The 22,689-nt window shown below is 42.1% G+C and overlaps 1 protein-coding gene across 1 annotated transcript; it reads left to right on the top strand.

Moving 5' to 3' along the window:
* Nucleotides 1–3,006: 3,006 nt before the first annotated feature.
* On the top strand, nt 3,007–17,791 carry Fam98a (family with sequence similarity 98 member A). The gene is made up of 8 exons (XM_021149368.1): nt 3,007–3,212; nt 7,132–7,280; nt 10,025–10,159; nt 13,510–13,694; nt 14,691–14,771; nt 15,363–15,479; nt 15,769–15,936; nt 16,022–17,791. The coding sequence occupies exons 1-8, from the start codon at nt 3,160–3,162 to the stop codon at nt 16,679–16,681; spliced, it is 1,548 nt and encodes a 515-aa protein (XP_021005027.1). The 5' UTR covers nt 3,007–3,159; the 3' UTR covers nt 16,682–17,791.
* Nucleotides 17,792–22,689: the final 4,898 nt, after the last annotated feature.

Here is a 22,689-nt window from a genome sequence, read left to right as displayed (position 1 = left end):
TATTTTTTCTCTGCAAAGGATCACTTTATTCTTAAAGGAATAAAACAACTCTGTCTGAGAAAGGGAAGGATTTTTTTTTTTCTGGTCAACTACCAATGTTATTGATGCCTTTTGTGTGCACATCAGTGTAACAGGTAAGGTGTAGGTATGCGTGTTTACCACAGGAGAAAACTGATTAGAATATTCACCATAAGCAATATAAAAATGAATTGCAATTAAATGACACATTATGAAAGATTAGTCATGGAGTCACATGAGGCAGTTTCAAGTAATCTAGAAAGCAAAAGCCAACTCTACAAATACCAACATAATGTTGTATTGTATAACCATGTGTGTTGTATATAACTCTTCCACTTTAAGTTTCTCAGATGCTTATGAGAATCAGTTGTGTTGCATGCCATTACCTCAAAAATCCAAGTGAGAGGAAGTTTAATCTTAACCTGCATCAACAGAGAATTCCTCCTGTGTGGAGCATTGACATTATGCACAGCCTTGGGGACAGAGTAGAAAGTGAACTGAGCAGTACAGTGGCATACCAGCAGACAGAAGAACGCACTGGAGCTGCCCGTGCCAACATGCGGAGGACACTTCTGTTGGTAGACGAAAGCAAACTAAGTTGTCTTTGGGTTTATACTGATTGACTGACTCTCTAGTCGGAAGTAGAGATTTCTGACACAGTAGATCACCTGAAGAGTCTGCAAACACAAGGAGATAAATGGTCTTACACACCTGCAACGCACAGAGTTGTGATCCTGGAAAGAGCCGTACAAGTTCTACCACACTATTGTAAATCATTTTTGGAGAAGCTGAGGGATGCTGAAATAATCTTCAGCTACACTGTTAGAGTAATATGTTTATAAAATTCATACTTAATAAGGTAGGATACTCGTGTCTGCATAAAGGTGTTTATAAAAACCAGACCACAGATTGTTTCTCGAATCCCTTGTTGAGTTACAAAAGTTAAAAAATGGTAATGTTTGAAACTGTGACTGACAGTGCATCATGTTTCTAATGATAACCTTTGACTTTGCTTGATTTTCTTAAAAATTAAATGTCAGTGTTTAAAATAGTCTTGTGTAACAAGGCTTGAGGTCTGAGTTAGGAATAAAACCCTTTCTATTAAAAAACAACCTTTCATTGTTACTGTTTTAGCATGCTCAACATTTCCATGATAACGATTCATTATATTAAAATTATGTACAATATATACAGGCATAAAAAATTCAGATAATTAATTTCCCTATCTTTTTCCATTCTGCTTTTAATCCTTGTCTGAACAATCAAGTAAGTGTATGGATGCAAATACGCACAAGTGTCAGAATGCACTTATTGTTTACGAATGCTAAGGATCAGAAAGACACGGTGCTTCAGGCTGCTCATCTATATAATGCAAACAGTGTTCATACAGCCTTATAAGCCTATACAATAATATGTTGATGCAAAATACTTTTTTTCTTGAGCCAAATATGAGTGACCAGGACCCAGGTACAGACTCAGACTGCCCCACATAACATGTGCCAACCCAGAACTGGTCCCACTGTCTGTATAGTTACACAATACAAACTCATAAGCCAAGGGATTATTTCTTCAGATATATTGGTGGGGACAGCAGGTGAGAAGTTTACAGTGATGTGGAGAGAACTTAGATGTTATCTGATGACACTTGTGGCTTTGAGTAGACAGAAGCTAATTTGGATGTTTACACATTCCAAAAGTTTTACCTGATAGTCAAAATGAGGTTAGGTCACAGAGGATGGGCCAGGGTGGGCTCTTAAGGGGACTAATGACAGTCTGACAGAACCTTGGCTCTGGATTTGCAACTTTTCACAATCAGGAAATTAGAATCAATGAATACACCTTGAAGAATATTTAACTTTAGTGGAGCTTTCTTGGAGAAACCAGGTCACTCATGGGTCAAGAGGATAGTCACTAGAACAGTAAGTGCATAACTTTCTCCCAACCCATGTTACACAAAATAAAGAACAAAACATGAATTACTACTGACAGAGAATGTTCACCCCTTAGACATGAAAATGGAAACTACAAAATAAAATTTAAGAATAAGTTTAAAATCAAATGACTACACAATATAACAACATAGCAATTCATAGATAAATATAATTTTCTAACTACATCATCTCTTTGAAAAAGATTTCCTCATTATTCAACAGTTCTTTCATAATAGAAAGCTACACCCAAACACGGGTGGCCAAAAGTAATGACAACACTGAGCATGGTGGCAGATGCCTTTAATCTCAGCACTGGGAAGGCAAAGGTAGGTGGAGTTATGTGAGTTCACAGCCAGCCTGGTCTACATAGTGAGTTCCAGGCCATCCATGGCTCTATAAAACCCTGTATTAAAAAAAAAAAAAAAAAAAAAGGTCAACGGAGACAAAAAGTTGATCTGTTGTCTAAACTGCAAGTAATCAAATACACCCTATTGTATTTGATATGGAGTTATGCCCTTTCTCGTTAAAACAAAATGCATGGTGTCTGGGGCAGACTCAAGAGGACAGGGACAAAAAAAAACTTTCCCCGGAGAAACTTTCTGAAGCATCCATACTGAGGAAAGCCACTTCTCTAACCGTGGACTCCAGAGGCTACACTGAAGAAAAATCAAATGGCATTTTCCTGGCTTTCATTGTTTTTGACCCGTCTAACCCCGCCCTGGGCTGTGGTTGGGAACGCACAAATTTGCCCTTCTGTGGTGACTCGCAGGTGAAAGGAGGACACGCATCTTCAATACTACAGCTGTCACTCTACAGTCCCAGGCTGGATCCCGCTCCTGCTCCTCCCGCGCCTGCCTCGCCCCAAGCTGTGCACATGCGCATTCCAAGAGCTCCGCGCCCCCTGGCTGAGTCTCTGAGTCTCCGAGCCTCCGTGCCACGCCACCTGCCTCCCTGCCCTTCTTAGGGCAGTTAGCTTCACTACCCCATACTGGGCACGCGCAGACCCGGCCATTTTTTTTTTTTTCTCGGCCGGTGAGGTGGGGCAGTGGGCGGAACCAAACTGCTTGCGCACGCTCGGGGCATGCGCAATACGGGGACTGAGGCGCCAGCTGTCGACTTGGAAGTTCCGGGGAAGGAGCGCATGCGCTAGGGTACGCGTTGCCGGCGAGAGGGCAGCCTGACGACTCGGAAATTTGAATACCACAGTAGCATGGAGTGTGACCTCATGGAGACTGACATCTTGGAGTCGTTGGAAGATCTAGGGTAAGACGGCGGGGGCATGAGTTTCTGAAAGTCCACTCTGCTAGAGCCCCGGCAACTCCTCGGGCGCCGGGTCGGAGCCACCTGCCTTGCCACGCCGCACCCGACTCCCGCCGGAGCTTCCCGCTGCTGGCCCAGGGACCCCGGGTGCCACGTCCACACCTACCCTGCCCACTCGGCTCCGACGGCCCTCGTCCTCCCCAGTGCTCCCCGACAGCCCAGCTACCCGCTGCGTGTGTCAGTCACGCGTGTCATTGTCTGGGCTCCGGTTCTCACCACCCCCCACTCCCCAAGCTTTCTCTTCTTGCCTCCCGTCCTCCCACCCTACCCCCACTTTATCGTTTGCCAAAGTTGTATCTGCTTTCCTACTTGGCCCCAAGATTCCCTACTTCTTTCTTGAGCTTCTACCCCCCACCCTACTTGTCTGTCTCTCTCAAAAAAATAAAAATCTTTGCTCAGTCATCTCTGCATGCACCTAGGCTTCCCAAAGCGCACGTCTGGGCGATGCAGCCGGCTGCTCTCTAGCACGCTCAGCTGTGCACCTAACCTTTCAACCACCTGCTTTGGAAATGACAGTCAGTGACTTCAGACCTCCAGCACAGCCTCGCTGAACTCCAGCATTCCAGGGTCATCCTCACCCACCGAGAAGCAGCATATTTGCATCTTGATTCTCTTGTGATCATTACCCAGTCTTAGTCTTCAGTGTTTAGGAATTTGGAAATGGGGCTTATTTATCTTGTTTGGTCACCCAGATCAAGGTGCTCAAACTTGAGAACCTAGAGGCTCTTAGGCTAAAAAAAAAAAAAAAAAAAAAAAAAAAAAAAAAGCCCTGCATGATTAAATATTTGCCTGCGGATAACTGTTTCAGGGGAAAATCAGCGTAGAGTTAGCTAGTTTTTGAAGCAAGGTGGCAATATAACCCTGGCCATGGCACCCTCTGGCACCTGAGAGCTATGATTAAAGGAGTGAGCGCCCATGCCCTGCCGATAGTTGTATTTTTATAATCCTTTATCAAAGCTTAACTTTAGGCTTTTCCATGCCGTGGAAATTCTTAAGGGACACCTTTCTTTAGGGAAGGACACCTTGAGGTAGCCAAAGCTCAACCCATGTGAATAGCTTGGTGTCCTAGTAGGTACTGACCATAAAGGAAGCTTACTAACATCCCTGTGAACGTCAGCCACTGTGGTCATTTCTTTGAATCACATTTTGTGAATAACCCAGACTTAGCCAACTTAGTTTTTTGCAAAGGGCCATACGTAAGCCTTATTCTGCGGAATGGGTGAGTTTCAACGGGTGTCTAAAAGTTCACGTGGAAGCTCTGAAAAGCATACAATGAAAAGCCCTGAGGAGGGTCTCTTCCCCTGAAAAGGTAGTGTTGCAGGAGTTGAACCAGAGGAGAGGGATATTCCATGCACGGGAAGATCAGTTGACTGGCTGCTGTGGATGAGCTTGCTTCCCATTACTGTTCCTTTATCCTAATGATGTTTTCTTGTCTGGCTTACTATAACTAATTATCCCTGCAACCATTGCCCTCAAGTAAATAATTAGGTTGCATTGTAATATAAACCCTGGAGTTTTTTTTTTTTTTTTTTTTTTTTTTTTTTTTTTTTTTATTATATGTAAGTACACTGTAGCTGTCTTCAGACACTCCAGAAGAGGGCGCCAGATCTCGTTACGGATGGTTGTGAGCCACCATGTGGTTGCTGGGACTTGAACTCTGGACCTTTGGAAGAGCAGTCGGGTGCTCTTACCCACTGAGCCATCTCACCAGCCCCCAACCCTGGAGTTTTTAATGAAAGTTTATAATTAATTTTAACTTAGTGTGGTTACATTTAAATATTACCAAAAGTCACCATTAGTTGATTGTTGTGTATTTTTAAACAATTTGCTCAAAAATGACAGTTGAATACTATCTTTTTTTCAAGACAGATTTTTCTGAGTAACCCTGGCTGTGCTGGAACTCACTCTGTAGACCAGGCTGGCCTCTATCTCTGAGATCCATCAGCATCTATCTGCCTCTAGAGCAGTAAATGCTATCTTTTATCTCTAACCTAGCACACAGAAGGAAGGTAGCAGCTGCTGTTGAATGACTGTGGAACACAAAGAGGACTTTCTAAGCCTGGGCCTTTTATTCAGATGTCTCTACTATGTTGGGGGTTTTGTTTTGTTTTTATGTGTATATGTGTGTGTGTGTGTGTGTCAGTCAGTGTATGCCATGTGTATACCGGATATCTGAGGAGGCCAGAAGAAGGAGCCAGATCCCCTAGAACTAGAGTTTTATGAAGTTGTGAGCTGACCAGTGTGGGTGCTGGGAACGGAACCCAGGCCCTCTGTAAGAGCAGCATGTGTTCTTGCTTGCTCAGCCATCTCTCCAGTTCCTCCCCTCTGGCCATCCCTTTTTTATCTAGTTCCAGGATGACAGTATAATTTTGTGTGAGTGTGGAAGATTTCTCTGTCGTCCACTTAATATGTAAACATATAGGCATATTTAAAAGAATCTCAAAGTACCCAGGCCTCTGAATACCATGTTAAGTATATTTAATGTATGTCCTTGATGATAATATTTGTATTTAACATTTCACTTAAAAGAATATAACCTTAACTAAGCTGCTTTGTTTTTGTTTATTTGTCTGTCTTACACCGGGCACAGAAGCGAAGTCTTTAATCCCAGTGGGGGAAGAGGCAGGCAGATCTCCATGAGTTTGAGACCAGCCTGATCTACATAATAAGTTCCAAAACAGCCAGGACTACATAGATTCTTGTCCTTAAAAGAAAAATTACATTTATTTATTTATTGTGTGTGTCTGTGCCACCATGTACTTGTCGAAGTCAGAGACAGTTTGCAGTTGATTTTCTTCTTGTATAGTGTGATCAAGCCTTGGTGGCAAGCACCCTATACCTGCTGAGAGCCACCTCATAAGCACAACAATATATAATTGAAGAGTGCTTGCTTGCTTCATTAAGATAGACCTTGCTAAGTTTCTTGGGCTGGCCTCAAACTCTTGATTTCCCTGCTTCAGTTTCTTGAATAGTTGGTGCTAATATGAATGTGCCAGAACACCCAGTTCTGATTATTACTCTTAAATTCTTATGCCTGGGCAGCATGAGACCCTGTCTTAAAAAGAAAAATAAGTAAAAAGACATATTTATAAAGTAAATGATTGCTTGGAAAGGTTCCTAAAGCAAATCTCCAAAAATAAAGTCTAATTGATTATGGTAAGAAAGTAAACTGCAAAAGAGTTTTCAGTGAGCGTGTAAACAGTCGACTCTGCTCACTACATTTATAGATATTGTGGGGTTTCTATGTTGAGCTTTTTAGGGCTTTTATTTTGTTTGTTTGTTTGTTTGTTTGTTTGTTTTGAAGGGGACACTTGTTTTAAGACAGTGTCTCCTGTGTCTTAGGCTGGCTTTGAACTCTGCGTAGCCAAAAATGACCTTGAGCAATTGATTGATCTCATGCCTCCACCTGTCCAAAGCTAAGATTACCAGCATATGCCACTCTGCTCAATTTATAAAGTCTTGGGACCTAAACCATGTGTGCTAGGCGAGCATTCTCCCACCTGAGCTGCATCCCCAGCCCTCGTGTGTTCCGAAGGCTTGAGTTGCAGCGATCATTTGATTGGTTCCTTTGTTGTTTTGTTTTTAAGGACCTCACTATGTCAAAGTCACTGTGTCTCCCAGCAAAGGTTCTTCTCAGTTTCCCTGGGGCTGAGATTACAGGCCTGTTCCATCATGCCCAGCCTGACTTTTTCTTCATTTAAAATACTTTAAAAATTTTTTTTATGTCTATGAGTATTTGCCTGTATGTGCATATATGTGCCACAGGCATGTGGTTCCTTTACATAAGCAACGCATAGATGTGTTTTACTTGCAGCATACTGCACGTTGATTTTCCTCTGAAATGTACTTTCTTCCTCACCAGTTACAAGGGCCCATTGTTGGACGATGGCGCACTGTTACAGGCAGTCTCTGCTGGAGCCACTTCCCCGGAGTTTACCAAACTCTGCGCTTGGCTGGTGTCTGAGTTAAGAGTCCTCTGTAAACTAGAAGAAAATGTGCAGGCGACTAGCAGTGAGTACATTTTCACTTTTTCAAGTGAAATTGGGGCATTGTGAACTAAAGATTATTAATATTAAAGCTAAAATTTTAAGTTTTGTAACTGGAAAGAAACATGTCAAACCCTGTGCTCCCTTTCGCACATGCAGACACACGCACACAGTGATTTTGATGTTGTTGTTTTCAAGGATAAAGTAATTCTAAATATAAGGCTACAACAATAAAATATATACAGAGGCTGAAAAGATCTTTGTACTGAGACAGAGAAAAATACAGAATACACATATGAAATATACGTGCTTGCCATATTTGTTTGTTTGTTTGTTTTTAAACAGGGTTCACCATGTAGCATAGATTGGCCTTGAACTCATGATCTTTCGGCCACAGCCTGCTGAGTGATGGGATTATAGGCAAGACCCACATTGTCTGTATTTTGTGAAACTTGAATTGTGACATCCTGGATTGGTGGCTACTAGAATTTCAGATGTTCTTTTAGTTCTACCAGATTCCAGAATTCTGTACAGTATATAGTGTGTGTGCATTGTCATTCTACTGTGCTTGGGAAGAGAGGGGACACTCCATTAGGCCACTGTCATATCATTGGAACCCACCATTAGGCACATTGTAACCAGGTGCAGCAACCCAGATGATAGTGTTGAGAGTATCTGTTTTCCTGTTTTTCTTGATTGCCTGTTTTCTTGACCTTTACTACTAGTTTGTTGACTCTGAATGAGCTTGGAACCTGACACTGCACCTGCTTCTTCCTGTCATAGGTAGAGCTCTAATGGATAGGAAGTAAAAATGTTTGACTGTTAGTGTACCCCTGGGACAGTGTAATCCCATTTTGAAGAGCTCATTCTCGCTTGCTGGTATACATTTTATTTCTTGGTATGTTTGCGGCACAAGGAATTATTGTATTTACTCAGACATGTCTGTCAGTGCAGGCTGGTTTGAGGAAATTTGCATCAGCCTGCTAAGTGCTAGACTTTCTACACCTGGCCTGTTAGTATATTTAATAAGTGCAGGTTGGTTGTATCCTAGTTTAGCCTATGTCTGACCAATTCAATTAGCAAGATCTAGTGTCATAATAATAATGATAGCATATGTTATATTTATTATTCCTTGTATTCAAAGCAGTATGTACTGGTTAACTCATTTAGACCTCAGGGCAGTTCTATGAGTTAGATTTTATTACTCTTATGCAGTCAGTGACAAAAGCCCAAAGAAGTTAGGTACATTGCCTCGGGCCATGTAATTTAGGCTTCAACCACACAGCATCAGGAGAAATTGGGATCGGTGCTTTTAACCAGTTTGGCAGTCTGCCACTGACTGTGACTGATTTGTTGAAACCTTGTAAATACTGTATGGGATACTGTTTTTAACTGGAATCATAGAACACGGTGAGAGTGGTTATTGCTTGTATAGAGGGAGGGCAGGGTTAGCACGGCTCTTCCTCACTAGCTGTCAGTAAGAGCCTTGTGGCTCACTGGGATGCTTTGATCACTCTCAAGATGCCCTTTTCCTCTCTTGCCTCGTCATCTCCCAGCTGCCTTTAATGGAGCTCTGTGGAGCTTTAGGGTTGACAAGTCACAATTTGATAAATACATGATGAGAAAATGGACTTAGGACTTGAAAATGACTCTAAGGCTTATTCATTTCTCTCCATCTGCAATGCTGAGAAGAGAACAATCAGAATAGTGACGATGACACCCATCCCTTCATTTACCCATTAAACGTCAAAAATATTTTTATATATAACTTATTTATTTTTATTTTGTGTACATTGGTGATTTGACTACATATATGTCTGAATGAGGGTATTGGATCCCCTAAAACAAGAGTTACAGATGGTTGTGAGCTGCCATGTGGGTACTGGGAATTGAACCCAGGCCCTCTGGAAGACTAATAACTGCTGAACCATCTCTCCAATCCCTCAAGCATTTTTTTTTTAATTTTTTTTTTTTTGCATGTTATTGAAATAAAGAACTGTAAGTCATGTTTGCTGCCTTCTGGTTTCAGTTACCTGAGAATATGAAATACAAGTGAAAAAACTGGTGATTGCTACAGTAATTGAACTCTTGCTTTTGTGGTTCACAGGAGGAAGAAATCAATGAGTGCAAGAGCATTAGGGAGGTCTCGTGGAGAAGCCCTCGGGGCTTTGATGGATGAGAGAGATTCACTAGTAGAGAAGGGCACAGTCATAGCTTAAATAAAGGCTCAAAAGTAACAAACGAGCCAGGCTTTCCTGAGACACTTTGGAGCGTGGCGAGGCCTAGTAGAGCCAGTGTTTGTGGAAGAGGCTCTTAGATGGCTGTGACTGAATGTACTGGAAAGGACAGACTTGAACAGTTGGGAGGAGTCTTTGAAAGCAGGTAGGAAAAACTGGCTGAGGTATAAAGTTAGAGCCATTAAAAATTCTCAGGCAGGGCTGGTGAAGTGTGGCTAAAGAGGAAAAGCAGTTGGCATGCAGCCCTGGTGACCTGAGTTTGGTCCCTGCGACCCACCATCAAGGAGGGGGGATGCAACTCCACTGTCCTTCTGACCTCTGTGCCTCTGTTCTGCACAGGCATCATACACACAAAATAAGAAATGATAACTTAATTGTCGAGTAAGAGACTAGCCTACTGCACACTCTAAAACGTTTTTATTACAGTGGTATGAGAAAGGATGAACTAGCAAGAAGAGCTGGGGCAGGAAAAGTCTAGTGGGAATTCCCATTTTGTGACTAATGCTGTCAAAATTATTTTAATCCCCGCAAGGTCCAAGTGAAGCTGAAGAGTTCCAGCTTGAGGTGAGTGGGCTACTTGGGGAGATGAACTGCCCATATCCTTCTCTGACATCCGGGGATGTAACCAAGCGCCTTCTTGTTCAGAAGAACTGCCTCCTTTTGCTCAGTAAGTTCATGGCTACTAGAATGTAGCTGTTCTGTCTGTTTTACATAAGTAATATGTGGGTGGTTGTTGTTCTTGTTGTTGTTCTTGTTGTATCTCGCTTCCTTGTGACTTTAGTTCAAATACTATCCATTTAAAAGAAGAGCTAGCTTACATTTCCAGCTAGGAACTGGTGGAGGCGTGCACACCAATGGTGCTTTGATCTGAACCGACCCCTCTCTCCCCTGGCCTCTGCTTTGGCACTCCTCCAGCTGCTATGTCCCTCCTGTTGTGACCAGTGGGGCTGCTGGAGTGTCATGCCAGTGTGTCACCCCGTACTTGTGTTCTAGATGGAAAGCACACATGTAATCAGTGGCAAGCCTGGAGAGATAAGAAAGTGGGTTTTAGGCCGGAAGCGGTGCTTGCACGATGGCATTGTAAAGGTGTTTTTGTTTGCTGTTGTTTCTTTGGATTGGTAAATGCTTTTGTTTCTAAGGACACATGATCAACACATAAGTGGTTCCTCTACCACCAATCATTGTGGAACATCGTTTTTTGTTTGTTTGTTTGTTTTTTATGAAAAGTTCTTTCCTTCCATGTTTTTTAAAAAGATAAGTGTCTCTTTTCCTGAAATACAGTTAGTAGACTCGAAATTGTATTGCCTTGCACAAACTTCCCAGTATGCTTAAGCAGTAATCTTAACTCAGAATCTGTAGCACTCTGAAATTAAGCTAGAGTCAGCTTTGGTTGATTGAATGTCCATGACAAGCACGGTCCAGAAAGTTTGTTTGTTTGGTTGTGGAGTCTGAAAATACTAAAACCACAGTATTGAAGGTTTTATGTTTTGGGTTTTTTGTTTTTGTTTTGTTTTGTTTTGGAAAAAAAATGTGTTATAGCTATTATGCTTAGGTGCTAAAAATTACTGCCGTTACTTAATGGCCCCTTTGTCTAGTATTTGTTGCTGGGGCAGTGTGTGCACGAAGGGTCAGGACTTGGTGTAGACACTGATGTTTATGTCTAGCTTCTAGATATTTATTTAGTCTCCTTCAGATTGTGACTGGCCCAGCAGCAGCAGAGCCAACTGACTCTTCTCTGCAGTGTCGCTTATCCTGCTCAGTTGTGCTTGTCACTTACATTATCTACGTAGGAAGATAACCACTGTGCAAGATGCTTGCCAGTGACTCTAGATGGCTGAGTCTTCGTAGAACTCAGCCTTTTTTTTCTACTGACACTTAAGAAAACCACATTGACTGTAAATCTTTATAAAGCGCTTTTAACTCCTTGCTAATTCTTAAGCAGACTATACTATTTGGAATCGGGGTCATAACTACAAACTTTATTTTTATGAGTTGATACCTGAAGACCTTATCAAGAGTATACAATGACATGTTCCTCCTGTAAATAAGTGAAGCAGCTAAAGGTTACTCGCCTTTTACATCCTTCACAAGACACACTGGTCCCTTTCCTTGTCCTTGTCACTGCAGCCTGCTTTCCCCAATGCAGCTCTCAGTGTGTAACCTCTTTCATTGAAGCATTTCATACACGTGCTCATTGGTGCTCTGTGTGACTACTTCTGTCATGCCAAGTGTCATTTTTGTCACATCTTGATGCTAGGATTTTCTTCCAGCACCCTGCCACACTAATACGAATTGTTTAGCACAGTACACTGTACTTAAGAGGAAATAAATGATCCTCATTTGAAGTACCAGAATAGGATAATAATCTTTAAGTGTAGGGACTCTGGGCTGTTTACTGGCCTTGTATGGTTCTCAGTTTATACTCACAGCTAAGTTAAGTCAAGCTTGAGTTCCTAATAGATGAAAAGGGGGATATTTTGATTCTTAAGTAGATTGTCAATAAAGATCATCTTTGGTTTGGGGGGTTTTTATAGTATTTCCAGCGCCTTTCTAGTGCTTTGTGTCAGTTGCCTTAAAGTTTGTTCATGTAATGGTATTAGTCTCAGGAATGACTGAACTATCTCATCCCAAATTTAGACAACCAGTGTATTAAATCATGTTAGATGATTTTCTAGAACAAGGGTTGGCAAACTTTATTAAAAGGCCAGACACTAAATAGTCCTGGCTGAGCGTTCTATGAGGTCTCAGTGGCAACTACCTACCTCCTGTGTCTCTACAGGAACACAGTCAGGGACTTATGAGAGCAAGTGTGTCGGGACACTGGTAAAAACATGTTTACAACACTAGTTGCTTTCATAACCAGAGTTTTGCTTTTTCATTGTCTTAATTCCCAAGTATAGCTTACTACATGGAACATACCAAGATTTATTAAAGCCACATGGAGTGGCCTCTGCAGAAATTCAGCTGTATTTATTACTTTAGAACAGGAATTGATGGCTTCACAGAAATGACTTAGGAAAATCTTGACTTCCCCTTGGCTTCCACCTGAGGACAGCAAATTTGGTGATTCTGATAGGATTGAAAGACCTAGAAAACACCTTCCAAAAGAGCAGAAGCAGGCTTTGCTGAATGCTCAGAAATCCTACGGTTTAGATGGAAGTGTCTTTGGGACAGTTACAGGAATGTCGTTTACTGGGTTAGGCTTTTGCTGAATTTCATGAGATGTGGCCCTCATGTATAAACATTCAACACAAAGGAAATACTGACAGAAAGTGACTTAAGAGCCCAAGGGATGGCTCCAGGGATAAAGGCTCTTCCCACCAAGACTGACTCTCAGAGTTCAAAACTGCCAACCCCATAGGTAAGAGAACTATGCAAGCTGTCCTCTGAACTCCATACATGGAAAAAATACCAAAAAGCAAAAATTATTTAAAAGTTTTGTTGTTATGGTGGGGAAGAAGGTGAGGAATGTGGAGAGGAAGGGCATGTGGGGAAAGACCAATGAGAGAGACCCCCAGCAGGTGAGTAAGACCCCTGGAGAAATGAGAGAAGACCCTTAGAAAGTCCAACACCTTCACACTTAGGATGGTCCTGACCACTTCTAGACAGACTGATTATGAGAGAGTCAGGCAGTTTTGTCATTGTGCCCACATATGGTTCAAAGTGAAAATTGGCCCTTTGTCACCTTGTGCAAAATTTTAACAGATGCCAACCCCTGTTCAGGAGGTAGCATAATCAAATGCAAGAATCTAGATCTTTAGGTGTGATCCACCTTGATCTTCAGTTTCAAAATATTGCCGAATTTTAATTACTCTCTGTAAAGAGTTCGTGAATACCTGAGTTGCATAAGCAGTGTAATATTATGTTGTCAGCTGGTAACAGTGGTTTTCATTGCTTGTTCTGTCCATTCTTGCAGCTTTAAAAGTTACATATCATTAGGTCTATAGAGTTGTGACTCCAGACTTATGGCTATTAACTATAGTATCTTATTTTGAAATCTTATTTTGTTTACTTCAGCATACCTCATCTCAGAACTAGAAGCTGCCAGAATGCTCTGTGTGAATGCTCCTCCAAAAAAAGCTCAAGAAGGAGGCGGTAGTGAGGTCTTTCAAGAGTTGAAAGGCATATGTATTGCTCTAGGAATGTCCAAACCTCCAGCCAATATAACTATGTTCCAATTCTTCAGCGGGATTGAGAAAAAAGTAAGACCTTTAGTACCGATTGTAGCGTATTAAAGGCATAGTCCTACGTTTGCTTGAAATGAAACATTAAGTTTATTTCTCTTAATGGGAATCTAGTTTACATATTAATAAGGAATGTTAATAAATGAGTTTGGGGTTTTAAATCCTAGATACCTTAAAGAGAAATGAATATTTTAGTGGGCTTTTGGTTTTGTTATTTTTAAACACTGACATGTTTCTTTTTCAAAAATGAAACTTTATACTTTGGTTTAAAAGCTGAAGTAAGCTAGGTATAATGTAAAAATAACTAAGATTCTTAAGTCCTTCATAAAATGACTGAACTTTGAGATGATCTTTATAGCTTTTGTCATGATTTCTATGATTCCCCCTACTGACTGGACAGAAAAGGACATTAATAAGTCCTGTTTTCTAATCCAGTTGCTTTGGGTCTGTATATTCCAACTAGCAAACTCAATTTGCTGGCTCATAACATAATTTAGTGTGTGAAAATAGAATCACTTTTATGGCACACATTATCAACAGAATACTGATTTTATAAATATACATATATATGTATATACATTAAATTATTAGGAACAAGCCATTTTAATTTAAAAATGGATGAGTAAAAGAAAATGGTATTTGTTATATAAAGTTATTTCCTGTCTGCATATCTGCCGGACTCACTCACCGTTGGGTGAACACTGTGAGGCACAACAGTGGATCTGTAGTTCGTAGTCTCTGTGTTCATTCATCCATTCAGCTAGTGCTCATTTAGTGCCCACTGGTATCAGGCCCTGTTGAGGTCCAGTGAGGGATCCGTGTTTCTCAGTCATGGAGGAGTGGGCCAAGCCAGCGTCTTATCTCATGGGTCTTTATGTTTCAAAACTGCCTCCACCTCTGCCTCTGTCAGGACTCATCTTTTGATGGCAAGATATGATGGGAATTGGGTAATGAGGAAGATACGTATTACTTTTAGATTTTTTTTTTTTATTCATTAATTTGTTTTTGTGTCAGTTAAAGGAAACATTAGCAAAAGTTCCGCCTAATCATGTGGGAAAGCCGTTACTGAAGAAGCCGATGGGACCAGCCCACTGGGTGAGTCGTGATCCTCCTGAGGCTACTTCCTAAGCGGCCATCCTTTATGTCAACACTCAGAGCCCAGGTTGGCCTCAGATTCTTGGCAGTCCTCTTGCCTCAGCCTTCCAAGTACTGTGACTACACCTGATTTACATTACATTTTCTGATATGTGATTTGCTACATGGACATCTTTGGAATATTTTGGGGGAACCTCCAGATTTATGAAGAATAATTTTTATTTGTGTGTGATTTGAAGCACTTAACTCATGATTTGTAAACATTTCATGCACTTATTAAATGAAGTTTGGTATGAGTGAAGCGTTTTTTTCTAATTGCCAGATGGATCCAACCTTGCCTGAGCTGAACCAACTTCATGCAGTGAATTATGAGAAAGCTAACCAAGAATTCTTACTTTATTTACATATATTCTTGTTTTGAGACTAACTTTTCTGTCCTGTCACTTTACTAACCATTCACATATTAGCCAGTGGGAAGGACCGTGTGTGGGGAATGCTGGGGAGCCACATGTGAAAGCGTCAGGTTTTTCTTTATGAACAGGGATCAAGCACATGTGTAAATCCTAACTGGTTGCTTAAATTGTGCTTTAGGAAAAGATAGAAGCCATTAACCAAGCCATAGCCAATGAATATGAAGTCCGGAGGAAGCTGCTAATCAAACGCTTGGATGTCACCGTCCAGTCCTTTGGCTGGTCTGACAGAGCTAAGGTACGATGAAGTAGTTGTTTATAACACAGTCCCTACACACCTGAAAGGAAAGCTTCCAGGTGACCCCAGCCCCGCCTGCCTTGCCTGCTCTGTCAACAAGCCTGGCAGCTGTATTTGTACAAGGTAATTCTTAACTACGGCAAACTGCACAGAGTTTAAAACTATTTCCTACCACCTGGAACCCAGTAACCTCCTCATCAGATCTTTAGTCTTTTCAGTGGTAGTGTTTGTTTTCTACACCCCATTCTGAATTTTTAACACTTGTCTTTGAACACTTTTGTTCCAACAGAGTCAGACAGAAAAGCTAGCTAAGGTTTACCAGCCGAAGCGCTCGGTCTTGTCTCCTAAAGGTACCGTTTCTGTTGCTCATCTTTTGGCCGCCAGACAAGACTTGTCAAAGATCTTAAGGACAAGCAGTGGGTCCATACGGGAAAAGACTGCCTGTGCCATTAATAAGGTGACCAGAGGACTTGTGATTGTCTTTCCCATGCATTGCTCTCTCTGTAAAATGAGAAGTTTACGTTATCTTTCTTATTGCATAGGTGCTGATGGGCAGGGTGCCTGACAGAGGTGGCAGACCTAATGAAATTGAACCTCCACCCCCAGAGATGCCACCGTGGCAGAAAAGACAAGATGGCCCCCAGCAGCAAGCAGGAGGCCGAGGCGGAGGGAGAGGTGGTTATGAACATTCCTCATACGGAGGACGAGGAGGTCATGAACAAGGAGGGAGAGGTGGACGTGGTGGCTATGACCACGGTGGCCGAGGGGGAGGAAGAGGAAATAAACATCAAGGAGGCTGGACAGATGGAGGGAGTGGAAGTGGAGGTGGTTACCAGGACGGTGGTTATCGAGATTCGGGCTTCCAGCCTGGTGGCTATCATGGTGGCCACAGCGGTGGCTACCAAGGTGGTGGCTATGGTGGTTTCCAGACATCTTCATATACAGGAAGTGGCTACCAGGGCGGTGGATACCAGCAAGACAATAGATACCAAGATGGTGGGCACCATGGCGAACGAGGCAGTGGTCGTGGGGGAAGAGGTGGTCGAGGGGGTCGGGGAGGACGTGGAAGCCAGGGAGGAGGCTGGGGAGGAAGAGGGAGCCAGACTTATCATCAAGGGGGCCAGTTTGAACAGCACTTCCAACATGGAGGCTATCAGTATAGTCATTCTGGATTTGGACAAGGAAGACATTATACTAGTTGAGGCTACAGAAACTCATATTTTGCTAGAGCTCAAGTAATAGAAACTTAGTTTCAGAATCCTGAATCCAACATCTATTTGGAATGAATGTAAGACCACAGGTAGCAGGCATACTCCTGCTTAGGATAACCATTTGCTGGTCTTCATTCAATTCTTTCTCTCTTTTTATTACTAAACAGTTTTACATAACACTGTTTATTTAAGAAACATATCTCTTCTTTCTATGAAAAACAAATTTTAAAGGCAATTTAAGTTGCCTTTAGTTGACCAGTAAACTAATCCAGTTGGAACATACATGCTTTTTTGAAGAAATTACTTGAATAAAATAGTTTTCACATTTTCAATATGCAAGTTTTGAAAACGAGGATTTGCCTGGACTTTCTTTATATTTACTGCTGGGAAACCTTCCTCATATTAACAACCCATGTGTGTTTTTCGTAAACTACCTTCTGATGTCTATTCTCCGAGCATAGCTCTGCCCTGATTGGCATTTTATTCAGAGAGATGTTTGTCACCTTTCTTTTTGGTAGACCTGTTGGGTTGGTTCCTATTACATGAGCTCTTTTGCAGATAGCACATTCAGTAGCCTTATCCTGTTGGTGGAATACTGTACCATATGCTCCTCCAAAACCCATGAACACGGCCAAAACCCATAAAAACAACAAAAGCAAACCAAGTTGAGAACCGTAGTATCTGTAGGCACTTAGTTAAGTATAGCAACTCAAACAGACCTGCATCCATCCGAGACAAAAGTTCCTCCTTCACCCTTGATTTTACTTGAAATTCGCTAGAAGAAATGGCGAGCAGACATCTGTTCCATGACTAGTTAATGCTACTGGCTCAGCATATACAAGTTAGCTTGCTTTAGGCAAGGGACCTTTCTTGTGATGGACGTGCACTACGAAGTGAGATGGAGTCCTGCTCCGTGCAGGAGGCCCTTCATTATTGCTGCAGAAGACAGAAGCCTGGCTGAGTCACTCTCCACGTCTATCCTGAAATCACTCAATGCTTCTGCCGGGTTTTTGTACATGTAAACACTGTCAAGCTGTGAAAGAAAGTGGCTGGAGGTGTGTTTGGTGTGAGAGGTGAGCAATAAAGTACCTGCACATTCTCTCCTTGCTCTGGGAGTTTTCTTTTAGCTATTTTCATACCAGATTATACGTTTGTGTCAGGTTTATGGAGTAAGGCTTTTGTTCCTGAACGGTATTTCCTTAAGTAGAAGGTAGCCCTTTTCCTGGAAGCCGAAACAAACTGGGAGGGGGAAAAGCTATTTCCACATTTACCTTATTTCTAACAGTACGGCTAGAAAGCCTTCCTCTGACTGTGTCCACTGGGTGTAGCTGTTGCTACACTTGTTAGGCAAGATCCAGCAATGCCCTTCCCTAACCTCAGAGGGTTTGTTTCCCGTTCTTCCTAAAAGCAGACTTGGTTTTCTTAGAAGAAAGTGACCTGGAAACTACAAGGTACTTATTAGGAGAGAAATGGTATCGTCTGCTAAGTGGAACATCTTTAAGGTTCGTTATGGTGTGATGTGTGTGTGTGTGAGTTACTGTGTGTGAGTGGGGCATGTATGTATCTTAAGGTCACAGGGCAACTTTCAGGTGTTGGTTACTCCCTCCAGTAGAGGGAGTTGGGAGGTCAAATTTGCATCCATCAGTAATCAGGCCTGAGCAGATAGATACCTTACTCTGAGCCATCTCACAGGCCCCAGATGGTATACACCAAGGTGTCTTATCTTTAGAATATTTTACTATTGAAATAGGGGTTTTCTGATAACTAAAACTGTCCTTGAAAGACCGATATGATCCTTTCATTCATTTTAGCAAATTTCAGCTACCTTTTGTGATTGCAAGATGTTCAAAATGCTTTATTAAAATGAATTAGAGTGTAGGCTTTCTCTTAAACAGCAATGAATACATAGGTTTACTGTAGGTGGTTCCTCTTAGAAATAGAGTTGGCACAGCCACATGTCTTGAAATAATATCTCAGGTAGAAACTTGCTTTGTTTCCATAACCCAGGACTCCACAGTATTCCTCCCACTAGACTTACTCTTGACAGGTAGAATTTTGGTTTATTATTATGAGGTTGTTTTCTCAGGCATGATCTGAGAATAAATGGTAGATTTCTCCACGATGACCTTAAATTTTTCATCCTTGTTTATGATTTAAACTAGACCTTGTTCTCTACATTGAGAAGCCATAAAAGAATTTAGTTTCTCCCCGTGACCATAAATTCTCTAGATAAGATATCCTAGCCACCAACATTACCACATTAGCATTGTTGGGTTTTGCAGAGAATGTTCCTTTAAATGATGGCATATTCTGTTTTCATCTGTTTTCTTTGTGCTTGGAATCACAATATGTTCAAATTGGCCTCAAACTCTTGGGCTCACCCCAGCCTCCCAAACACGTGGCTCTACAGGCAAATGCCACCAGCTATACCGCAGCTGATCTTGTAGACTCTCTTAACCTTGTGGTCAGTAGTGATTTACCTGGGGTAAGGCATATGGGGATTTCTTTTGAGAATCAAGATTTTTCACATGAACCACTAGGCCATCTGTGGAACCAGCCAGGTAGGCCTATACATTGTTCCACCCAAGATCAGGAGCTGGAACCGGGAGTCTGTGCTGAGAACTCTTGAGCCCTGCCATGGGTGGGTCCTGTACCTTTAATGTGTAGAACCAGTCTGGCTGATGTCCAGCTGTACCAGACACAGACTGAGTCTGGCTGACAGAACTGGAACCACTTCTACATGCTCGGAACTGATTTCCACTGGCCAAATCACCTTTTCCCCCAAGCATTTCCCATCTTTATTTCTGTCGTATGGGTTCTTCCTAAACTCTGCTGATATCCTTTTAGTTTTTTAACCCAGAGTGACCTTATACTGACCCTCCTCCATCTAATTCTCAAGTGCTGAAATTACAGGCATGCACCGTGTCCTCAGGCCTTGTAAAAGTATCTTTGAGTTTACCTAGGTAGAAAAATAGATTCAGGCTGTGCTCATTACCACATACAGGGCTCTGTAAGACTTCTCCCTGATCTTATTTTATTCCTCCTTAGCATGATGATAGTTAGAAATGCTCGTCTTGTTGTTCAGTGACACAGCAATAAAAACTGGTGTGTGCCAGTTTGGAACCCGTGTAGTTCATCTAATTCATGGACTAGAGCAGGGACTAGGTTTAAGGGGAGAAGTCTTATAAAGCAGAAACAGTGAGATATGGTCCAAGAAGCTTCGTGTACATGTGTAATAGAAATAAAAGTGGTACAGATTTGGGCAAAATGCAAAGGTTATAAGTAAGAAAAAGATAACTCAATGTAGCTATTTGTTTTGCCTGACCGAATGCTTCTGTGTGCCTCCTGTTTAATGACGAAGGCTGCAGTGAACACCTGCACCAGGCAGATGGGAACAGGAGCAGGTGGTGCCTCTAGGGTTGCGTGTTTGTGTAGCCCTTGGCAACAGCTAGCATTGCCCACTCTAGGTGGAGGCTTGTTATCAGGATGCCTGCCCCTGTAAGAGCATCTCTCAGGCCTAGGGTAACTGAGACCCTTGACCTAGAACAGCTCTCTAGAACTTTTCTGGTAACTAGGGCCTGCTGTTTCTCTGACTCTTCAGGACCTTCTGTCCTTCAACCTCGGCTAGTAACTCTATTTTTGCCATCCTTATTGCTATCCCTGCTACCACCAGTCAGTCACCTGACAGGCTCAGCCTTGCCTCTGCCCCTGAGGCCATCAAGCTGTTTCCATGCCTTGATGCGCTGCCGCTGCTTTCTTCATGAGGGCAGCTCAGATTGTCCCACTAAAAGCAGTGATCCTATAGGAAGCCTTTTGTTGAGTGACCCTGCTGCATCTGCATCGGGAGAAGGGGCACAGGATCATGTCTGCTTAGCTTAGTAAGCTGAGTACCTTTTTCACATGGCCACTTAAAGAGCGTTTGTACCCATCCCAGCAAACTCTCATAAATAAAAGTTTGTGTCTGTACAATTCATGGCATGGTTGCCTGTGCCCTAGTCACAGGCTACCAGGAAGCTGGCCCCCATGAAGGTGGTTGCAGGGCCATCCAAAGTGTGTGATAGGAAAAAGCCTGGTACGAACTATTTGAAACATTTCATCACCTTCAGAAGCTGGAGAAAGCTGCTGTAATTGCCCTGTAGTTTCCTCAAAGCATCTGTGCAGTATTCAAAACAGCAAGCTCTGACAAAGGATGGGCTGACTAGTTGTTTAAGTGACCATTATTTTGTTCAAGGAATTCAGGACAGCGAAGAAGAGTCCCAACAGCTGCCAACAAAACAGTTAAATTTCACCATTCCCCCAATATCTATGTAGATCCAGGAAAATATTTACCAGAAGGAATGTGTGCATTAATAATCATACCATTAACAACAGTGATTATGCCATATTTTTAACAGTATCTTAATGATGTGTTTAGCACCTGCTGAGTGACCCAGGGCAGGGCAGTTCTCCCTTTTCTGTCTCAAAATGATTTATTGTAATAAAAAGAAAAAGTAATATCCTGGGGTGTGCTTCATCTGAAAACTCAAGAAAATGCTTAGAAATAAAAGTTTGGGATTGGCTGGAACAAGGGTCCAGGAAATTTGCATCACGGTACTTAATCAGAATTACAAGTCCCTACCGAATCCCGTTAGATTGGAGGGAAAAGGTAGCGGATCAGATACAGAATCTTTTTTTTTTTTTAAAGATTTATTTATTGTTATAAATAAGTACACTGTAGCTGTCTTCAGATACACGAGAAGAGGGCCTCAGATCTCATTATGGGTGGTTGTAAGCCACCATGTGGTTGCTGGGATTTGAACTCAGGACCTTTGGAAGAGCAGTCAGTGCTCTTACCCACTAAGCCATTTCGCCAGCCCAGATATGGAATCTTAAGGAATCATGTTTTATGGGACAAATAGAAGAGTCAGGGTAGGAGGAAGACCAAGAAACCTGGCATGCAAGGCTAGGTTTACTGGGAAATATAGTTATTACTATTTATTAAGAATGCTAAGCTTGGTGCTGGGTGTGGTGGCGCACGCCTTTGATCCCAGCACTTGGGAGGCAGGCGGATTTCTGAGTTCGAGGCCAGCCTGGTCTACAGAGTGAGTTCAAGGACAACCAGGGCTACACAGAGAAACCCTGTCTCGAAAAACTAAAAAAAAAAAAAGAATGTTAGCTTGGCCTAAGCCTGTCCACTGTACGTGGGTGATAGCCCAGAGGAGCCTCCTTCCTCAGTATACTGTGCCCTAGCCTGACGCGTAAATACATTGTAACTTAAAGAACATCCTTATGACTCGGCAAATCTTAGCCATTAACAGTTGGCTCAGATCATACCTGTGAAAGGCAAGGGTCTCTCCAGCCAACCAAGCCTCCCTGTGACCATCTTCCTTGTCCCTCTGTACCATTTGGTCTGGAATGCTTTGGGGTTCTAAAGGTTTTGTTTTGTTTTTCCCCACAATAAAGTTGCTGAGCTTTAAGCAGCTTTGTAAGAAGCGTTTCAAAAACAAGAAAATAAATTGCAGAGTGGAAGGCTCCTTCTTGTCATGTTATAAAGTCCCTTAAGTATTTCTAGAATCTTAAGGACTTTTGTTTCTGTTTTATAATTATCTGAAATATAAAGCTGAAATATGGCGTTTGGCAAGGTACTTGCCTGGCATGCTCAGGGCTGAGTTCAGTCGCCGGCACCAGCACTAATAGCTACTGCATCGGATGGTATGGATCTAGTGCCTTATTGTTGTGTACTTGTTGGTTGGTGATATAACAAGCTAAAGTGGAAATAAATCTCCTGTGTTACAGATTCCTGTGTTTGGCTTCTATTTACTGTGGATTAGGGTACTGGTGTCATAGATATCTGCCAGTGACATATGCTTCTCTGTCTGATGAATAGGATAATTCCAAAGGTTGTGCTGTATCTGCCTTGTAGGACAGTGTATTCATCGTTTGCAGTGTAGGAAAAAAAAACCCTAAAACTTAGCACATTGAATAAACAAACGTTTATTAGTGATGTGGTCAGGAATCTA

Source organism: Mus caroli, chromosome 17, assembly GCF_900094665.2.
Source record: "Mus caroli chromosome 17, CAROLI_EIJ_v1.1, whole genome shotgun sequence".
In the NCBI taxonomy this organism is placed as follows: Eukaryota; Metazoa; Chordata; class Mammalia; order Rodentia; family Muridae; genus Mus; species Mus caroli.
Note: the sequence above shows the minus strand (reverse complement) of the source record. Positions and strands in the feature narration are given on the sequence as shown.

Excerpts from the sequence above, each read along its gene's own strand:
- Fam98a (XM_021149368.1), top strand. The coding sequence starts at position 3,160 with ATGGAGTGTGACCTCATGGAGACTGACATCTTGGAGTCGTTGGAAGAT. Across the intron at positions 7,281-10,024 it reads AAATGTGCAGGCGACTAGCA|GTCCAAGTGAAGCTGAAGAG; the intron begins GTGAGTACATTT and ends AATCCCCGCAAG. Across the intron at positions 13,695-14,690 it reads TCAGCGGGATTGAGAAAAAA|TTAAAGGAAACATTAGCAAA; the intron begins GTAAGACCTTTA and ends TTTTTGTGTCAG.